The sequence below is a fragment of the Medicago sativa genome, chromosome 3, assembly GCF_051527215.1.
Source record: "Medicago sativa cultivar Bolivia chromosome 3, Bolivia_mono, whole genome shotgun sequence".
NCBI lineage: Eukaryota > Viridiplantae > Streptophyta > Magnoliopsida > Fabales > Fabaceae > Medicago > Medicago sativa.
The window spans coordinates 88393049-88415144 of NC_140751.1; the positions used below are offsets into that span (position 1 = coordinate 88393049).

The window sequence follows — 22096 nt, forward strand, 5'->3', positions numbered from 1 at the left end:
TGCAGATGAATCACAGTCATTCCAAAGCAAATAAAAAGAAAGCAGTTGAATTGAATTGGTTCCTTGTATTTCAAGTGTGTAAAGATTATATAGTACCACCAATATATAAAACTTACACCTATGATTATATAGTCACAATTTCCAGGCAATTTTTGACTCGACAGCATTGCAGTCAGGGTTGAGTGCTGGTTTGTAGGATTGTACGATCCTAAATCCCACTACACCTCAACCGTGCTTCAACTTTAGTCAGGGTCAAGTTCTTTTTTGTTCTGTTTGCTATGTTTTTCTGTTTTTACCCTGTTTCTAACTCTATCAACCACGTACCAATCCTACTTATGAATTGTGTTACGACACTCATGTTTACATTCTTTCACCAACGTACCACTTGAATGAAATTGCTAACTAATTATGAACCAGCGACGTGGTCTACCCTCCAAACAATCAGATTAAAGTGTCACTGTAGTAAGCACAAACAGTCATCGAGAATGTTTCAAAGATATCTATCATGGGTAAAGGAAAGGGCAGAAGGAATGCCCAGTCACCATTTACGGGTATATACAAGTTCAAGGAATATTGAACTTCTAAAATATCTTAAAAACACAATACTTGTCATTCCTTATTTTCACCAGTTAAACAAAGACACTATTGCAAGAGCTTGGGATTTTTATACCTTACGCATTGATGCTATGTATCACCTACTCTTGCACATAGGGGTGGGAATGAGCCGGGCCGAGCCGGGCTTTGCTTAAATAGGCTAGGCCTAGTTGAAAAAATTAAGGCATAAGCCTTGGCCTTTTACCTGTCAAAGGCTTTATTTTAAGTCTGGCCTAACCTTTTTAAAAGACTAGCTTGGCCTATTAGCCTGTTTAAAAGCCTAGTTTGTGTTACAAATTTCAAACATAGTATGTTCATCATTTTTTTTTTCTTTCAATTTGTGCAACGTTCTTAATATAGAGATAAACATTAATTAGATACAAATTAAAATAATAAAACACAATTGTAAAATTTATAGATGGATAGAAACCATACGAGTCTTAAATGATAACTTAACAAGCTTCTAAACAGTATGAGTCATCAAGAGTTGTGTTGTATCCCAAATACAAAATAAAACACTAAAATAATAATAATAATTGTGGTATGAAAATTTGAAGGATCAGTAATTCTTTTTGACATATATAAATATAAATAATAAATGTGAAAAAATGTAATATACTCATTTACGGGCCGGCCTGATAGGCTTTTTTATAAGCTTAAGCCCGACCTAATTAAATTAACAGGCTTTTTAAAAAGCTCAAGCTTGACTCATTTATTAAACGAGTTAGGCCGAGCCGGGCATTTAGTAGGCCGAGCCATAGGCCCCTGACGGGCGGCCTGGCCTATTCCCACCCCTACTTGCACATACTCAGCAATTATTAAATATCAAGGTCCACTCATTCAAAAGCATCAAATTAAAATGATCCAAAATGTAGGTATTGCCCAAGAACACAAGCAAAACATCAGACGATAACATAATGTTGCTACACAAAACTGGAATCTAAGATTAAGCAAATCAAATGAGGTTTATGATATAAATCTGATCCAACAACACAAAAAAAAAAAAATCATATTAGCTTCATCTAGGCACGGGCTGGAGGAGCTCCTGGTCCAGCAGGGCGTGGGGCTTGACCGGGCTGGCCGGGCCTGGGTGCGTCATCCTTCAAAAAGAATTAAATAAACCAATTAGACACAACCAATGAAATATATAGCATAATTAAGAAAAATAGAAGAAACTCAACTACTGATCAAGCACTTCCAACAATTTCATAGCTAAAGAATAAAAAGTCTTCAGATAATTATAGCACATTCTCAAAAAGTAAAACATGCATCAAATATCATACATATGCACTACTACCCACTCAAGTAACAAGATATATCTTCAACCAAAAGAGAGGATAATCAAAATATGAAATCTAAATTGGGATATTTTGAAGGAAAAAAAAATAGTTGGCGGTTGGCAGAAGAAGAAAGTCATCCTAAATGATAACAGGCATTCACAATCACATTATCAAATGACTATAACCTAAAGACAACATGAAAAGAAAATGACATTAACACAGTCTATAAAACAAATGTGCTATTGAGGTAGCATTTGAGAAAGGATAGGAAAACATTGCTCCAAATGTCTAAATCAAGTTATCAATTTTTTAGAGTTATTGACGTAGCACGTAGCATTGCACCACCATCCTTCACAAATTGGACACATTGGAACACTGTATCGTCACTACTTTATACTACTGGTTATATAAACAAAAAGAGCATCATTCACAAATTGGTCACAGTGGCACACTATATCATCACTACTTTATACCACTGGTTATATAAACCAAGAGCCTGCTTTGGATAAACAGAAATGGTCCATAGTGGTATGGCACACTATATAATCACTATTTCATTCCACTAGTTATATAAACCAAGAGCCTGTTTGGATAAACAGCTTATTTGCAGCTATATCATCACTACTTTATGCTACTGGTTATATAAACCTAAAGCATATTAGGAAAACAGCTTATTTGCAGCTTATAACACATGCACTTATTGTGCTGAGTGCTTATGCATAAGCTTACATGAGCCATTTTTACAGAAACAGATAAAACATTATTAGATTATTTTTGGAGAACTTATGAAAGTAGCTGAAAAAAGCTTGTGAAAATTGCCATCGGCTATTTTCATGTTTTCATAAAACTTAAGCCAGTTGATAAGCTCAAATAAGCCAATCCAAACAGACCCTATATCGAATCCAATAAAGAAACATACAATTGTGATAAATTTAGGGGTCCAATCTGAGGTATTATCATTGTAATAAACCTCTCAACATTAGATTTCAAAGACAACAGTGTGACTCTATCATTTATAAATATATAAATAAATAAGCAAAACCAACAAAAGTAAATAAGGGAAAGGAAGAGAATTACCCTGCGCCTAATGAAACGCTGTGGAGGCTCACGCTTCCTCCTGTCAGTGCGAGATCTGACCCTCACAACGTGAGAGTGGATAGCACAGGAAACACAATACTGCATCTTCACATAGAGCTTAGGGAGAGTGTATTCTACAATTTACAATAACAAAATCAATAAAATCAACAACACAAATCTGAAATTTTGTTAAATAAATTAAGAAATTAAAAAAGAGTAGAGAACGTTACGATCATAAACACAAGCTTCCTGAACATCCCTAACTGCAGCTTGTTCAACAATGTTCCTCACAAGAAAACGCTTGATAGCTTTATCCTATTTAACAAAACAAAAAAATCGATTCGATTCAATATAAGATACACGCAAATACACAGATTTGAAAGCGTGAAGAAAAAAAGATGAAATACCTTAGGACAGCATTTTCCACAGTTGGAGCAACGGATGAATTTGACATGGCCACGGCCATGCTTGTTACGACCTCCATTTCTACGCTTGAACGTCTGAAACAATTAACAAACAAATTTAATGGTGAGATTGAGAGTATCAGATACGGAGATTAACAGGAGTTAGGGATTCCGATCGGAACCTACCATTGTTGCCAAGCTCCGAGCACTTCAGCAGCCGCAATGCCTCTAGGGTTACGTTCGAGTTTATGCTATGCACTGAGATGAGATGTGTGTGAATGAATATATATGAATGTTATTTTTACAATTGACCCCATTGTTTTCTGTTTTCCACTTTTCACCCCTGCTATTTCTTTTACAACCCCTTTTTTGTTTCATTGTTATTTTTATATATAAAATCACTTTTTTTATGAATATATAAATAAAATTATCATTCCTTCAAAGATAAATAAAATCATTATTTTTTTGAAGAAAATAAAATAATTGTTTTGTCTTGCTTTGGTTTAGCTATCACATTATTTTCTCTGTGCTCGTGAGTTTAGCTCGGTTGGTAAGAACAATGCATAAAATATGCAAGGTCCGGGGTTCGAACCCCGTCCACCAACAAAAAAAAAATAACATTATTTTCTCCTTAAAAAAAATTATAACATTATTTCTTTTTAAAATGGAAAAGAAACAACGTCTTTTTTTGTTTGTTCATAGACAAACTGACAATTGCCACTTAAGCTCACGAACACAATTGTGATATTATGAGTTTGAATTTGGATGAAGATGTTCATTTTAGCAACACTGACATTTGTTAGATTAGATGGTCATGCGACATGACCAAAAACCAATATCTATTCAAGTATTTTGTGACCCGGGCTTTTTAAATTATAAATCTAGTAACACTAATGAAAAAATGGAAAATTTAATCACTTTTCTTACATTAAAAAAAGTATAACCATTTGATGTTGTGATTTTTATTTTAATTAATGTGTTTTTAATTCAAATTTAATAAATTAAGATTATTTTAAGTTTGGTTTGTCGATATTGCTTTAAAATTATTGTTTCCCCAATACTTGGATGGACTTTTTTTTTTACAAAAGCAAAATTAACTCATATCATTGATAAGGAAAGGTTTAATACAAAAAGGAGATAGCTCAAAAATACGGTGACTAGCAAATGAACCGGTCGCCCTAGCTAAAGAGTTAGCAACCATGTTCGCTAGTCGCCGAATAAACTTCACCTCGAAGTTGGAATGTAGAGATAGATGGTCATTCATACTTTCGGTTATGAATGGACTTGAGTGAGTCTAAACAAGTTTAGTAAGTTGACTCGCGGTATCGAGATGGGTTTTTAGTTCTTAAACTATAGGTCTGGTTGCATATACTCGTAGCCAACCCTAGTAGTGAGTGTTATTATAATTGTGCATGTGATTTGTCGTGACTATGTTTGAGATTAGTTTTGTAACCTTGCCTATTTTTAATTCATGTATTTCCTATAATTGTATCCTATTAACCTGATTTAAACAAAAGTTTATTGATCCTTTGTATTTTCTGTAATTGTACTTTTTTAAATGTATGAATTTTTAATAAAATTTTAAATATAAATCGAATCGATCTGATTTAGTACATGTACATTTTTCTATAAAAAAAACAATTTTACGAGGAGTCATCCGATTTAGACATGTGGTTAAACTAGTGACCAGTGTTTAGAAAACACACACACACACACACACACACACACACACACACACATATATATATATATATATATATATATATATATATATATCGAGTTGTACTTAACTTGACCCTTGTATCGTTAGAAATCTAATTCAACTACCTACATTTTTATCTTCAACCAAAGTCTAACTCGTTAGTTTTCATGCTTGGATTAGTGATTATTATGAACTTATTGAATTTTTTCATCGGCCTTTGCTTAGTGTTTTGACCAGTTGTAAAGTTGTTTTTTAAGTGAAATCAAAGTCATTCAATTTTCTTTCACCATTATTCATCTTGTAAGTTTTACAGAAATGATAACTGAACACACACACTATGACACAAATACAACACCATGGGCAATTTCGTAATTTCCATTAAAATGAAGGGCGATTCTGTAAACTCGCTCTTATCTCTTCTATGTTTTCTCTTCCCTCTACGTCGTATCCTCCTCTTCTCTTCCCGTATTCTTTCTTTGGCCACCGCTGCACCCTCCCCTCCGCTCTTCGCCGACGATGAATCTATCATCACCTCCTTCCATCTTTTTTTATTCTAGTTTTCCTATTCATCTGTCTTTCCGGTGATTTGCGTTTGGTTCTCGGTGACGACGAGTTTAACGACGGCGACAGAGAACGAAGGTGTGAGTCATGGTTTTTAAGAGAGCGAAGCAGAGCTTAACGACGTCGGCGAGATTATTGGCGAGTAATGAAAGGGATAGAAAGAAAAGGGATAGTGGTGATGGTGGTGTGACAGATCCGAGTGGATCAAAGGAAAGGGATGGTGGTGGTGGCGCGAAATGAGAAGGCTGATGGTGGTGGTCGCCAGTGGTCGATGGCCGGAGAGAAGGAGGTACGGTGGGTGGTTGGTTGGCGGAAGGTGAGAGAGAAATGAAGCAGTGGGTGAGGGAGAGAAGAGAGAGAAAGAAAAAAAATTAAAAAAAAAATTGTATAGGATACGATGTCTCTTTTGTGGCTGAACTTTTGTGTTCAGTTATCAAAGCTATAAGTTTTAACACATTATGAGATTATTTGGACTATAGAATTCGAAAGATTATGAAAATGAATTCAGGTTATATAATATGAATCGTCCCAAAATATAGATTGCAATGTTACATCTGAGGTTTGGACGGTTTGTTGTGTGCAACTTGAGTTTTAAAAGTTAAGCATGTTTTCTTACGGTGTAGTTAAAGCTTATGAACGTTATATGACTATAAATAACTCTTGAACTTCAACATTTTAATTTATTCTTTATTTTCATTCCTTCTAAAAAAAAAATTATTTCTTCAATTTAGTTATGAGTGTAGATTATGATATCATGGTCTTTGTTGACCATTCATGACATCTCTAAAATTAATCTACAATTTATTGGAGACAATAATGTGATCAACATAAATCTTTCATATCATTTTTTTTCTGTTGAAAAACTATTCTAACATGTTGTAATAACGTGGCCAAACTCAGTTACATCTTGTTGATTTGGGTTGAAAGCATTTGTTCTGAGCTTCGAATCTACCACAAAATCCATACTATCGAATTGCATGTCTACTAACCATTGCATGTCTACTAACCATTGGGAGAAAAACTCGTAGTTTTATAAAGCACATATACACCATCTTCATCACGTAAACAAATATCTATGCCAATACTGTTCCATAAAGAGTAAAAATACGCATCAATGCTATACTTTATCCTACCTGGTTGCGGTTTTTGCCACTTATCTGAGGCTATTGATGTACAACCAACCTGCTGCATGTTATGAGGAACAACTTGATGAGAAGTAATAACAATTTGTGCCGAATCGAATTGCATGCAGGGATTACTGCGAGGAGCATTCGATGTCAGCCACTCGTTAATAAGGTGTCTTGCTCGATCCTCGACATGAACACAAAACTCATTTTCATTTTGCTAGAGTTTGAGGTTACAATGCTTCCAAAGGCTCCATAATATGGCAGACAATCATTGTTGCATGTCGACCTCCAAATTACGAATCAAGGCAAAAATGGATTCCTCTGCATAAACAATGTTTTGGAGAGCAATGGAGATGTCATCCCATAACCCAACTAAATGCCATACCTGAACTACAAAAGGATAATGAAAGAAAACAAGAGCCAGATCCACTGCATTATCGTTGCAAGTAACACAAAATATTGGACATTGCACTCCTTTGTCTTGTAATCAGACTCTAATAGGTATTTTACATCCGCCAAAGGAAATCCTGGACGACGTAAATGTGAGGTGTCTACCAGTTCTTTTATACATAACACCTAAGCGCACCTAACATAATAAAAGACATTATTTTTTGCTTTCCAAACTAAACGATCATATGTGACTTGAGATATCAACAATGTATTCAAAATTTCAATTGTTATATCCTTACTAAAAATTTGATGAACCAGGCTTGCATTCCACCTTTGATGTGTAGTATCGATCATGCTATTAACCGTGTAGTTTTGAAGCAAAGGGGCACCAAATATATTACCATCAATACATCTACCATTTTGCATCCAAGGTTCATCAAGAATAAGGATAGAACTACCTGCACCGATGCACCAACGTGCGCCACCTCGAACAATGAAACGTGCTCGCAAAATACTTCACAAAACATAACTCGAATTATGGCCCAACATGGCTGTGAGATAACTTTGAGAAAGAAAATATCTTGCTTTCGTATCAATTTTTTTTTTGGTACAAAAGAGGGCCAAAAGCCCAGCAGAAAACTAAACAACTAATTGAACATGCCTAGGAAAACAAGTCCCAGAAAGATCATCAAAAAGAAACCTATGGAGCTCACTAGGTGGAGACTCCAATCTAGTAACAACAAAAGAGTCTAAAGAAAGGCTAAAGGTCGCCAACCAATTTGCACAACGATTACCCTCCCTCCAAGTATGACGAAACTGGACATGCCAATCTAAAGCCAAAAGGTTACGAATACGCCGCACCAACGTGGGAATGGCTCCACTAAAGTTACAACTACCACTAACCATATCGCTTTCCACAATGAGCTGTGGAATCTGTTCTCGCCAAGCCATATATAAACCAAGGTACATGCCCCACAATTCAGCATGAAGCGCGTCACACACTCCTACCTTTTTAATGTAGCCTTTTAACCAATTTATACACCGGTTTTGGATTTTCGTATAATTATATAATCTAAAAAAAATTATGAAAAAAGGTTTCTGATTATATAATTTAAGGGGTATTTTGGGAAGGAAAAGAACACGGTGAAACACATAGAGGAAAAAGTAACGGCGAGTATATATACCCTCAATTCTATATTGCAGAAAGGAGACGGACAAACATCAAACGCAGCCATGGGAAGAAGTAAAACCCTAATTCCCTTCTCATATTTTCATTCATTTCTCTGTTTCTTTCGCTTTTATAATTTATGTTTCTGATGAATCCATGAATTCTTATTTCATTTTTTAAAGAGATATGATGATGTTTACATTGGTCCGTGTTTCTGATTCACCCTGACAGACAACCTCTTCCAATTTCTGATCTCTTTTTCAAACTTTTTTTTATTTATTTTTTTTATTTTGTATTTGTGATTTAGGAATTAGGGTTTATAGATCGCGAGCCGAAATTTCATTATATTTACGACATCTATTGCATTAATTTTATTTTCTGTTTTGATTTGGTGTTGCTGTAAGTTGATTCTAAATGATGTTTTATTTGTTTTAAATTAATTGAGAATTTGATGAGTTTATTAGAATGAATGATTTGTTTCGAATCAAGTTCGTTTTTTCCAATGTTTCATAATTTGTTAAAATATTTTGTAAACCAAATAAGTTTTGATTAAGGGTCCGTTTGGATTAGCTTAATTTTGTACTTATGCAAAACAACTTATTCATAAGTTTGTCAAGATAGTCTATGAGAAAACAGCTTATGAGGATACAACTTTAGTTGGTGAGAACTTTTCACTTAACACAAGAGCTTATTTATTTGCATAAGCTATTTTTCATATGCTAAAAAACAAGCCAATTCAAACGGACCCTAAAAATATATAATTTGTTTCAGATTTGAAATTCTGTTTGATGCTTTTGAAATCGACATTAGGTTTATACGATAATTTTGTGGCCATTGTCATTGTTTGCTAGTTCTTGTGTATGGATTGTAAGGTTGCTTATCGATGAATTCAGGAACCTAACCACTCTTCATACCTTAACATGTTTTTTTAAAACCCTTTTTGATTTTTTATAGTGGTAGACGGTAGTGGCTGCTTTTTGCTCCACGCTTGTATTGTATGAGCCATTGTTTGTCGTGTTTTATGTGATTGTATACTCGATGAACCAATATGTATCGTAGCATGCTTTATGTGTAAACTTTCTAGTATTCATAATACATAATGGAGTCTATTTTTTATGTCTGTCGTTTCATCTGAAATTAAAATCTCCTATTTTCATTTGTGTTCATTATTCATTTGTAATTGTGGAACAAAGTTATGATACTTTTAATGTCTATCGTTTCATCTGAAATTAAAATCTCTTGTTTTCATTTGTCATTATGGAACAAGACTATGATAGAACAGATTCATTTTTTTGTCTATTGGTATTATTTGTGTGATTGTAATCATGTTTGTTTTATTTATAGGACCTGCAAGGTGTTACCGTCAAATTAAGAACAAGCCATATCCAAAGTCACGTTTCTGCCGTGGTGTTCCTGATCCCAAGATCAGGATTTATGATGTTGGTATGAAGAAGAAAGGTGTTGATGAGTTTCCTTTCTGTGTTCATCTGGTCAGTTGGGAGAAGGAAAATGTGTCCAGTGAGGCACTTGAAGCTGCTAGGATTGCCTGCAACAAATACATGTCAAAGTTTGCAGGAAAGGATGCATTCCACTTGAGAGTTAGGGTTCATCCATTCCATGTTCTTAGGATCAACAAGATGCTTTCATGTGCGGGAGCTGATAGGCTTCAGACTGGTATGAGAGGGGCTTTTGGAAAGCCACAAGGTGTTTGTGCTAGAGTGGCTATTGGGCAGGTTCTTCTTTCTGTTCGTTGCAAGGACAACAACAGCCATCATGCTCAGGAGGCTCTCCGCCGTGCTAAGTTCAAGTTCCCTGGCCGTCAAAAGATCATTGTTAGCAGGAAGTGGTAAGTATTTGTTCTATTGGCAGATTTGAATAATGATATATTACCCTGTATCCTATGTAGATTTGTAGTATGGGAATACTTTGGCCTTTTACTTTAATCCATGTTTTAACTATATTCATTGTTGTTTAAATGCTTTTTCAGGGGATTCACTAAGATTAACCGAGCTGATTATCTGAAGTTAAAGTCTGAGAACCGAATTATGCCTGATGGTGTGAATGCCAAGGTAATGTGAAGCTGCATATGAATTCATTGTACCGCATGTTGGATATTTGTTTCTTATTTGTATCATTTTAGTTTGGAATATATTGGGTATGTATCTGATCTGTGAATATAATCTGTTTGAACACTAAATTGGTACTTTTCTTCAGTTAGTTTTGTCTAAGTAATTGGCCTTTCAACTTACAAGCTCTTTTTGTGATTTTGCAGCTTCTTGGATGCCATGGCCCATTGGCCAACCGTCAACCTGGAAGAGCTTTCCTGACTGCCAGCTGTAATGATGAGGCTTAGGCTTGTTTGTTATTTTGAAATTTTAGTATTTGAATCACATTTGTTTCACAAGAGCGACTTTGAATTTGCTATATTTTGTCTGCACTTCATATTACACTGCGTTCAGTTAGCTTCCGTTTTGAAGACAACCTTGAGTTGATGATTAATCTTGTATTTTGTTATGGTTGACTTGCTATTTCTCCTTTTAGTATTTGATGTATTTGATGTGTGAGAGAAAAAAAATGTTCCATAGAGATTTGGTTTATTTGGAACCAAACTTTTCTTATTTACTCATCCAAATCTACTTCACTTGCAAATCTCACTGATTCGGTTATTCTAACGAAATGGGTTCAGTTTCTTTGAAAATTGGTGATGGAACAGCAAGATTCATAAGAGCATCACTATGTTCTTCAGCGTTTGACATTCTTATGTTTTTCTTTGTCATAACAAGTAAAACGAATCTCTTTGCCCTTGATTCTTTCTTTTCCTCAAAATTTCATGTGAGAAATGCCTTTTTTAAGTCATAATACTCAAGTTATATTGCAACATACTCTTCAAATCCACATTCCAATGACATACCAGTCTTACAGGAACTACTAATCTTGTAAATTACATGCACATCAAAGGTCTAACGTAACGTCCTTAAAAAAAAAAGGTCTAATATAACGTATCGCCAACTTAAGCATTAATTAATGGAAATGCTTGGAAAAAATGAAAATGCTTTGTGGCACGACAAAAGCTATCGCACCAATTGCACGAATTCCTCAATTCTCAATTTTCTCTTTTTTAAAAGTCTAATTCCAGCCAAATCTCTCTTTCTTATTCTCCATTTAATTTAACTTATCACTTCAACGTTTTTGTTTTGGTTAGGACACTTGCATAGAAGAAAAATGGAATCACTAAGTTGTTATGTGTTGAATTTACACTACAATATTTTCAAAGGATGCTTTGTGGCAGAAGCACCTCTGCAAACTATTGGTGGAGAATATTGTGGTAATCCATTACAAAGTTAATGCAATTCATATTGAGAAATAATAATAATTTAGTTTATATATTATTTTATTTGTGTCAGAAAACAATATTTTATCTTGTGTCAAAAAATTGCTAAACATGAGGCGTGAGTTATTGTTAAAATAGTTAGTAGTTATGTGGAGTTAGTTAAGGTAGTTAGACTAGTAATCAACTATAGTTAGTTGATAACTAAACTAGAGTTAGTAGCTTGGTTAGAAGTTAGTTAGAGTTAGTTGCTCAAACTAATCTCTATATATAGGAACACCATTGTACACATTCATCATCTTTTATCAATCTATTCATTTCTACAATGAGTTTCTTTGAGTATCTTCCTCATGAATACTCTTATGCTTGCTATCTTGCTCACACCTATGATCTTCATCCCTATGAATCTACAATTCTCAACATGGTATCAGAGCGATACCCGAGGGATGTAGATGAAGATTGTGCTTCCGCTTTCGATTCTGAAATCTGCGAAGAAGATGGATCCGATGATGATGAAGTTCTCAGCGTTTCTTCTCAAAATCTGGAATCTTCAACTTCGCAAAACTCAATTCTGTTTGGTAGCTTCACAAATCCAATCATTCCGGTTTCTTGCATTTCCATCGTACCAGTTTTTGATGGATTCTCCATCAAGGTTGGGGAAATATCTTGTTTTCTTGGTGATTCTTGCAGCAACAATGGTGATTCTGCAATTACCTCCTCGAAAGAAGACAAGCAATCGAAGGATGATGAAACTCAGTTTGTGATTTCCAAAGCCAGCAAGAAACCAAAGAATCAAAGTGTTCAAGCGTTCTCTTCTATGATCAAGCGTCGACACGATGACAAAGTCAATCGATTTTCGCATGATCAAAACCGCAAGAAAGGTGAGAAGCTTTCTGATTCGCTACTGTGTTTGTCAGGAAGCACTTCTGATTTTTCTACAACATGCTTAAGTTGTTCAGATTTTGTATTCGATCCCGGCGGAACAAGTTCGTTCCGATCATCTCTGTTTTCGTCGCTTGTGTTTGCGGTGGCGATTTATCTCAGTTTCCTTTCCAAGTTACAAACAAAACGCCTCAAATCATCACACTTTGTTTTTGATCCCGGAGGAATATTCATCGCAACACAAGAAGCAAACACCAGAATTGTTGAATTGTTTTTTCAATTTTTCTTCACAATAAAGAATGAGCGCGTCACTGATCAGAAACATGTTCACACAAGAGCTCTATTGGAAACGTTTGTTTGGGAAAAACATTTGGTTCAGATGCGTTTTCGTTCTGTCCTGTTTGCATAATCTTGAATCACGATGCAACCGCATCTTAGAAAAGCTGTTTGGAAAAGTGCTTATTGGAAAAGTGCATTTCGCTAAACCGCGTTTGTATGAGCTGTTTGGGTTCAAAAACGCGTTAGGGATAAGCTGTTTCAGTTCAGACGAGTTTGGTCATGATTGCATAATCATTGCACAGACCTGCGTTTTTTGGAGAAGCTGATAGCAGATTTTCAAGGTGGAATTTTCGGTCTTGCATTCTTGCTCAAGGTTACACTGTGTTCAACTCAAATTTGCACCATGGATCTGCCTCTCCCAACTGGGCTTGGGCCTATTCAATCTGTTGGAGTCTACCCTGAGCTTCTCTGCATTCCATATTAGTTTTTTGATTTTACTAGTTTACACCCCTTGTTTTACTTAGTTCTTGTAGTATGCAAATTTCAATTGTAATTCTTTGTATTTCAAACTCAAATTGGTGAGTTTCCCCATTTTGAGTTTGAGGGAGGCTGTTAAAATAGTTGGTAGTTATGTGGAGTTAGTTAAGGTAGTTAGACTAGTAATCAACTATAGTTAGTTGATAACTAAACTAGAGTTAGTAGCTTGGTTAGAAGTTAGTTAGAGTTAGTTGCTCAAACTAATCTCTATATATAGGAACACCATTGTACACATTCATCATCTTTTATCAATCTATTCATTTCTACAATGAGTTTCTTTGAGTATCTTCCTCATGAATACTCTTATGCTTGCTATCTTGCTCACACCTATGATCTTCATCCCTATGAATCTGCAATTCTCAACAGTTATATTCCCTCAAAAAAAAAAGAGCGGTGCTATTTGGCACGACGCTCTTTCCCCACGAATTTGTACGACCAGCACAAACTACACCCAATTTGCTCTATTTTTTTTAGGCTTGCAATACTGTCAGCAAGCATAAATAAACCAACAAACTAAACGCTACAACAAAAAGTTAGTATAGTCTAAACATTGTTGCTATAATCACCGTCACCATTGGTGTAACTACAGTCCAAAGAAGTGTGTTTTCCAATGGGTAAAAATTATAGTGTAAAGTAATAAACCATCGAAGAGTTATTTAAATATATTATGCCATAGAATTGATTTGTAGTAAATGGTGTAGTAGTACACAACATCACTGGAAGATATATGTTTGTGATTTTTCATTAAATAAAAGAAAAAAATCATGTCGTGCAACATGCACGAAAAAGCATGTCGTGCGTTCTATCATTATCCAAAAAAAAAAATGAGGCGTGAGTATACACATGGTACAGTATTCGTGCAAATGGTGCGACAAAGTTATCGTGTCATATAGCACTACTCGGAATGCTTGGAAAAAATGAAAATGCTTATTAGAAAATAGACGATGGAAATGCTTGGAAAAAATGAAAATGTTTATTAGAAAATAGACGTCCTCCAAAATATTCACAATAGAAACTATTCCCTTAATGTAAGCATCCATTGTCTTTTTCACATTTCTTAAGAAAAAATTGTCAGTGTAATTAATGTGTCTGTTTTTTGTGTTAATATTACCAAATTGTCCTTTGTTTGTATGTGTATAAAATTTGACTTTTCATATTTCAAGATAAGTTAGTAGTATTAACTAGGGGTATATTTAGAAAAAAATAATAAATGCATCTAATAATTTGAAAAGGGGTTAACATTTAGGAATAAAAGGAGTCAAATGAGTGCTTAGATATAGAGACGGATGGAGTATTTCTTTTTAGGGAAATGTTAACGAGTGCCCGGGGCACTTTTAAGACCTTTAAAAAGTAAATTTTATTGAAAATTAATATAATCATTGCATTGGAAATTGAAATTTTTGTCTTTTTTTATGAAATAATTTCTTCTTTTAGAATGCTTAAAAAGTGCACCGAGAGCACTCGTTAACAAGACCTTTCTTTTTAAACAAAGAACTATCATAACTCAAACAAATTTCACATTTATATTCAAAAAATATAATATATTTAATTTGTCCACTCTGTATACATTTTGAAAATAACTAGTTAAATATAAATATTTTCAACTCCACCTTGTCATCTTTCGATATAATTAGTGGAATTAGTTACAAATATATTTGCAAGAAAAAATCACCTAACGTGGTATTAGTTACAAATATATTTGCAAGAAAAAATCACCTAACAATTTGAAAAAGATCTTACACTTACGCACAGTTTTAAGTGAAACTCGAAAAAAAATGATTATTTGCATATGAACAATTCCAAACAAACATGCACCAGTAACACTCCGACTTATTCATCTCACAAAAGAAACATGGTCAGGGAGGCAGGATTTCGCACAAGACTCTCAAGCAAAGTAGTAAACCCTAGAAGCAAAAAATAAAATCTTGTCTTGTCTGAACATAAAATCCATAAGGCACGAGCAAACAATGACAGGTATGTTACTACAAGGAATGCAGCCATATATCACTCGAGGTTTTAAAGTGTAAGTACATAAACTGTTTTCTTAGAAAATGACCTGCGCCCTAAGGAAAGTCTTATCTATCACTTCACATTATTTTATTCCATCTCTGACCGTGCTGCAAACCTGTCATCTCAAGTTCCACACCAAGCAGCACTTTAGGAATTGCTCTCATACACTTCACTGGCATATTTCCAGTTAATAACTTTCCAAATGTTCTTCAAATAGTCTGGTCTGACGTTCTTGTACTGCAATAACAAAAAAATCATAAATAAGAAAATCCTTAGAAAACTAATGTGCCACTAGGAATCTCAGAACACTGTATGTTTTGATTTCTTTCTTAATGATTGTCAAACAGCACGATATGAGCTTCTACATTGATAAGCAACGCAAAATGAGATAAATATATTTTCAAAAAATTTGCACTTAAGGAACTGAAGTGTGCTGAATACATTTCTTTGCTGCGAGGAGGTAAAAAATATATTTTGAACCTAATATATGACCAGACATTGTTTCATTTCATCAATTAATTCATATAACCAACTTTGCCTAGTGAGGAAAGACTTGATTATTGTACTATAAAGGGGAGGTAAAGCACAACTGAATCTATGATTTCACACAGAGATAGTGGGGTAAATACACGGGGAGGAAAAGGAAGTGAGTGAGTTTTAAAAATCTAACTTCTAACAACCATAAGAGGAGAAAAATAAATATTATAAGGTAGTTTTAACAAATCATTGACCTGAAGCTTAAGTAAACTGTTGATTTATTTATTCTTGTATCAATTAAGCTGGCAAAGAAATGTAATCACTACAAGTAAAATATGATACAATTTAGCAATTATTTTCTACTTCCATTATTCAAAATTAATTTAATTTAGTTATGAAGCTCTGAAACTGCAGAGGACGTTATGGCATCTTTTTGCCCCATCGTTATTGTTTAGGTTTACACTGAGTTCATAAAGCAAGATATTTTCACAATCACATTTTGATGCAGTACAACTGGTCAGGAATATCAAGATGCAAATAAATTCTACAATGCAGTGGAAAAATATGTGAAGGACAAGTTTCATGATGAATAGTCACTTCTACATTGAAGAAAAAGATACTCTACCCCTTTAATGATTTTGTAAGAATTTGATAGGAACCATAAATCATATAAAGAGTAAATAGCATAAAAATGAGGAAGTCACTGAAAATATGAGACTGCTTGAATAATAAAAAGATAACTGCACAATAACGAATATCCTAATGCCCACAGAGCCAAGCTCCTACAGAGAACAATGTTCTCTGCCCATAACTAACACAAGAATAATTTTCATAAGATACCCATTCTTTCTCTCCTCAATCCCTATATAACTGACTCCCATAAGTTGGGTAACACTCTTTCCTCACCCCCTACCACATCAGCATTCTCTTTCATCCCTCTTATTTTTTCTCTAATAAATTTCCACACTGCGGGCATGGGTCTTAACAATCGGAATTCATGAGGTCTTGATCTTACTATCTCTCCAGATAGTATCCGTTCCATAGAAACCCCTGTGAAAAGCTAGGATTAGTTCCTTGTCCTCAGTTTGTTCGCTTGAGACGTCGTGTTTGTATGTCATCAGGTCATGTGAGTTTATGTTAGTTCAGGTTTTCAATAGACCCATAATACATGTTAATGCCAGGGAATGAAAAGGCTGAACTAAAGAAGAGTGGGCTAATTGAAATGTTTAGCTACAGGTGTATGAAGAGAGAGAGAGAGAGAGAGAGAGAGAGAGAGAGAGAGAGAGAGAGAGAGAGAGAGAGAGAGAGGCGAGAGAGGAATTGGAGAAAGGGGGGGAACCCAAGTCCAAAATTTTACCTGTAAGTAGTAGGCATGTTCCCAAACATCTATACCGAGCAATGGAACCAAACTTGTTCCTTTAGTAACCAATGGGTCCTGCAAATAAAATGTTCAAATTTACATCAGAAATTAAACAAACCAGAAATGACGTATGCATAGAAAACATTATTTACAAAAGTTAAAAATAATGAGCATGACGGAAGGGGAAAACTGTTAACAAGTACCCATTTTTAAATATCATAAATCCCATCAACATGCAGAGTCCATATACGAAGAAAATTGCATATAGAAAATGTTTAGTTATATATTTAATCCCAAGTCCCAACAATATCACTAAATGGGTCATTGCACCATTTTTCTCTAGAAATTGGAATTCAATCCTGGCATTTTAAGAGAAAAAATGCAATCAAGTCCCTGAAATCAATAAACATTATAGCATCATCAAAATTGAACTTATACGACTAAGAATACTTTTGTCATATGCAAAAAAAAAAATAAGAAAAATGCCAGATAGCTTCAGCATCATTGCACTATAAATCAGCAATGGAGTCAGAGATATAGTGGTTAAATAGAGTTAAAGAGAACATAGTCACTTGAGGCCTGTTGATTAATCGGGGGTTGGGTGTAGAAAAAAAAAGTGCAGCAATTAAAGAGTTCGATCATAAAAAGAAATGAAAAAGACACAGAACCAAGAGTTCATACAAAGAGGTGCTCTGACTCGGATGAAACTAAAAAAAGTTCAACGTAAAAAGGAGGCCAAAATAAATTGTGGCAAGATACGTAAATTTTATTGGTGTATACAGCTACGAATTGTTTGGTATTCATAACATGCATCTTCTCCACTGGGAAGGACATTCTTTAGATGGATATAGAAGAATTTATGGTGGTAGGCTAGGGACTTCACTGTACATTTTTTGAAATGTATGTCGTGACCCACAGACAAGAAAAGTATAGAAATGGGAAAATCAATACAAATAGCAAAACTACAGAGTTTGAATGTATAATTATGAATTTATCACTATAGATAAGATCAAAGTCTCAAAATCAAACCCATATTATAATAATGGAGCATTATTTAGAGCTTGTCCCATTGTTTTGAAAAATCAGAAGATACAATAGCAATAATTTGATCTCATTCATTTAATGTAACTAATATTAACTATTGGTAATAGCGATGTAAGGTGTAAAGATCTAGAATGGTGTGAAATGAGATATAACAGAAATACAAATTTAGCTAAAAAAAACCAGAATTTGTAATCAAACAAAAAAAGAGAAACAAATTTAACTTGCTATCAGTTTTCTTTGCCTCTTAGCATCTCGGAAAAGGGACGAAGTTTGTTGGAGGTGGAAGGGGAAGAGAGGAAGTTTACCTGATTTGCAGTGGTTTCAACCACAAGCCTCTTCAATTCTTTGTCAAGAGCAAGCCACTGGCAATGCAGTACAAATTGATTAAGACAAAACAAGGGCACTTCAAATAAAAACAATGATCGAGCTCTAATGATTTACATAGAATACATGCTGGAAATTTCAGAATCCACAAAACTTACCACCCATCCAGACCCTTGAAGAGCCGCACCTTCTGCATTAACCTTTTGTATCAACGCTTCTAAAGAACCAAAATTTGTGTCAATGGCCCATCCCAGGGCTTCCTTTGGTGGTTCACCACCTCCTTCCTGCACAAGGTGTAAAGTATCAGGTAAAAGAACCATTGAATACAGAATGGTTTCCATGTAACGGAATCAAGGCAAAAACTTACACGAACAGGAGCCAGATTTTTCCAGAAAATAGAATGGTTGATATGACCTGCAATAAATGACAATTAATCATATATGGAAAACCTTTGCATGCTACTCTTTTGAAAATTTTGTTTAGTTCATTTCAAAACCTATCATAGTTTCTCTCAAAAGGTAAATGTGAAACCCCGACCAGTTTACAAGCAATATGGATTGGCTTATTTGAATTTGTCCCTGTTTGGATAAACAGCTTAATTTGCAGCTTATGGTAAGCTATTTCTATAACAAAAAATAAAAGAAAGTTAAATCATTTTCATATAAGTTATAAGTTGTTTTCATAACTTCAATTAAACAACCTCACTAGTGCTTATGCCAGTATTTAAGCTAGAATAAGTCAATCCAAACAGGTCTTTCATCTAGGGCCCGTTTGTATTGACTTATTTACGAGCTAATGAAAAATAGCTTATTCAAATAAATAAGCTTTTAAGTTAATTCATAAGTTCTCAATCACGAAAATTGTATCTTCATAAGCTGTTTTTTTTTCATAAACTACCTTGACAAGCTTATGAATAACACATAAAAGCTTATTTATTTGCATAAGCTAAAAAATAAGCCAATCCAAACGGGCCCTAGTGGCATAAATATTTGTGAGACTGCTTGAGAAAGAGCTTATATATACCGTTAATGACATCTATAAGCTGTTTTCAGCTTATTTCCATAAACTCTCCAGGATAGCTTAACAAAACAGCTTATAGCTTATACATAAAAACAATTTTATTAATTTTATCATTTCTTCTAGAAATATCTTATGCCATAAGGTGAACTAACTTATCATTCACAATAACCTAAAAATTAAGCTACGATAACCAATAACAAATGACGATTTCGCCGTAATTTTTCGTTTAATTAACCGGATAATAAAAAATAAAAATTAAAAATTAAAAAAAAAAGAGAGAAATGACGGAACTAACCTCCACCGTTGAACTTGATAGCATTTTGAAGCTTAACGGTGGTTGAGGAATCAGCTTTGGCAACAGAATCGTGAAGCTGTTCAAGCGCTTTGTTATAGTTGGTAATGTAAGTCTGATGATGTTTCTGATGGTGAATCTGCATGATTTCGCCGCTGATGACAGGCTCCAAAGCGCCATAGTCGTAAGCGAGATCGGGGAGTGTGAAGACATGTAAGCCACGGGATTGAGTTATGGCTGCTCCGATTGGTTTTGGATCATTGCGGAGGACGGTGGTTAGGGTTTTTTTGCTCAGTAGGGTTCGAACGGCCATGGTGGAAGATGATGATGATTGAGAACGGAGGTTCCGTATGAATACTAGTGTGTGTGTGTAGAGGATTCGATAATTCGGTGATAGAGGGAGTGAGTGAGTGGACTTTGTAAATGGAATATTTTCTTATAAATGGAATATTTTCACAAAAACTTCATTAAAAAAAATAACAATTATTAAAAAATATATATATTAGGCAAATCGGCCAAAATTAGCTTTAGATGTTCCGTGAGCTTGATTCAGTTTTGCAGTGACGGTGTATAATATATACGAGTTTAAATCACAGACACCTCATTTATTTACTTAAAAAAAAATGAATTTGTAGAAAACAGACAACTTGACTACAAATAAAGAATTAGTCTTGGATGGTCTTTGTGACTCAATTGGCAAAGGTGTTGTAGTATGTTGGAGTAGGATTTTAGATAACAATTTTTTTATTCATATTAAATCGTTGTATTGATGATATGGGATGAAATGAAATTATATGTGATGGAATGGTGCTGTGTTTCATCATTTGGATATTAAAAAAAATGAAATGACATTTGATGGTATGCATTTCATCGTGTTCCATTGCTTGTCTTCATTTTGGTTCCCCTCCACCAATTTGGAGGGTGTGAGATTGAATGGCTAATTAATTCAAGGGAAATATTAATCGGTGCTTCTCTGGCACTAATTAAGAAATGTTTTGTAATAGTTTCGCTTCCCGTCCGACTCGTCTTGAGTGGATTTGGGTTATTTATATATATTTGGCTGTTAAAAAAAAAATAGATATGTAGTAATATGACATCCGAAGTTGTGCAGTCAACTCTACAAAAACTATAATAAGTTTTATTTTCAACTTAAAACTTTTTTTTATTTCCTTAACTAGTACGAGACACCGGTAGCATGACCTTTATCTCAATTCACTAATTGATCGTCAGATTAATTAGTTGAATGGTTGAAATTTAGTGTTGAACCTTCGAAAGGCTGCACCGATGAGTGATGAACGCATGAGCTCAACTCAGAGAGATGGAAGCTACCACCTTTGAGGATAATGATGCTTCTGAACCACTTGACGAGACCCAATCGACCACAAAACTCAAAGGAGATTAGTGACGGAGCGGGAACCTAGCAAAAAGATAACACATAAGTGGATGACCTTACCATGTATGAATTTTTTTTTTTTTTTTTTTGACAAATGTATGAATTGTTATTTGTTATGTAACTACTTCAAAATATAGCTTGATCTTATTTGTGGCTAGTATTTTAGCCGCTCATAAATCGTTTATTGATGTTTGAGACAAGTCATCTCGATATCTTTATCGGGGCTTGTCAAGAATTACCACTGTGTAAAGGTAAAATATGATGTAAAATCTTTTCAATGAATTCTTTGTTAAAAATGCATAGCTAGCATTGTTAAATTATGGTTAATTTTTCAGGTCTTTTAGGAATATGGGTGCTTGCTATCTTCTACTGCTTTGCAATGGCACATTTATGATATGACTTTGGGAAGATGGGTGCTTGCTATCTTCTACTGCTTTTCAATGGCATGTTTATGACCAATGATTGTGCATGAAAATATCTATATTAGTAGCATGACCTACTTTAATTCATTTTACGTTCTGTTTCAAAAAGAAAATTTCATTCTACGTTCAAAAATATACATATATTACAATAAACTAATTGTGTTTTTTTTTTTTTTAAAGTTCTTACCCCTAGATAATAGATTTTGAAAGTTTTTTGCGGCAGAAATTAAACTTCTAGGCTAAACAATCCATAGACAAACTGTTGGAAGCCAATATAAGTTCATAAAAAGTATGCATTCCAGAAATAAACTTCTAGATAGAGGTGTTTGGTGATTGAGAAAAACATGGAGCAGAGGAGTGGGTGTATGTGAAAATGTCAAAACAAAGGGTGCAAAAAGCAACTCCCAAAACATTTACCCGGTCTT

At 34.4% G+C, this 22096-nt stretch overlaps 3 protein-coding genes and 1 non-coding gene across 4 annotated transcripts; 2 read left to right on the forward strand and 2 right to left on the reverse strand.

The window, feature by feature from the left end:
- Positions 1-1409: 1409 nt before the first annotated feature.
- Positions 1410-3612, reverse strand: LOC146941561 (Ribosomal protein S26e family protein). Its single transcript, XM_085755361.1, has 5 exons — positions 3542-3612; positions 3359-3451; positions 3182-3266; positions 2952-3085; positions 1410-1694 (listed from the first exon to the last, which is right to left on the reverse strand). The coding sequence occupies exons 1-5, from the start codon at positions 3542-3544 to the stop codon at positions 1617-1619; spliced, it is 393 nt and encodes a 130-aa protein (XP_085611487.1). The 5' UTR covers positions 3545-3612; the 3' UTR covers positions 1410-1616.
- A 4732-nt stretch (positions 3613-8344) lies between these two features.
- LOC146941562 (large ribosomal subunit protein uL16) lies at positions 8345-10921 on the forward strand. The gene is made up of 4 exons (XM_085755375.1): positions 8345-8378; positions 9648-10149; positions 10291-10372; positions 10576-10921. Exons 1-4 carry the CDS (start codon positions 8369-8371, stop codon positions 10654-10656), a joined length of 675 nt encoding a protein of 224 aa, XP_085611501.1. The 5' UTR covers positions 8345-8368; the 3' UTR covers positions 10657-10921.
- LOC146941563 (small nucleolar RNA SNORD18) lies at positions 8485-8559 on the forward strand. Its single transcript, XR_015033591.1, has one exon. It is a non-coding gene; the product is annotated as a small nucleolar RNA SNORD18 (small nucleolar RNA).
- Positions 10922-15214: 4293 nt separating the features above from the next.
- Positions 15215-20264, reverse strand: LOC146941564 (superoxide dismutase [Mn], mitochondrial). The gene is made up of 6 exons (XM_085755377.1): positions 19860-20264; positions 18912-18958; positions 18703-18828; positions 18526-18582; positions 17174-17251; positions 15215-15576 (listed from the first exon to the last, which is right to left on the reverse strand). The coding sequence occupies exons 1-6, from the start codon at positions 20167-20169 to the stop codon at positions 15487-15489; spliced, it is 708 nt and encodes a 235-aa protein (XP_085611503.1). The 5' UTR covers positions 20170-20264; the 3' UTR covers positions 15215-15486.
- Positions 20265-22096: the final 1832 nt, after the last annotated feature.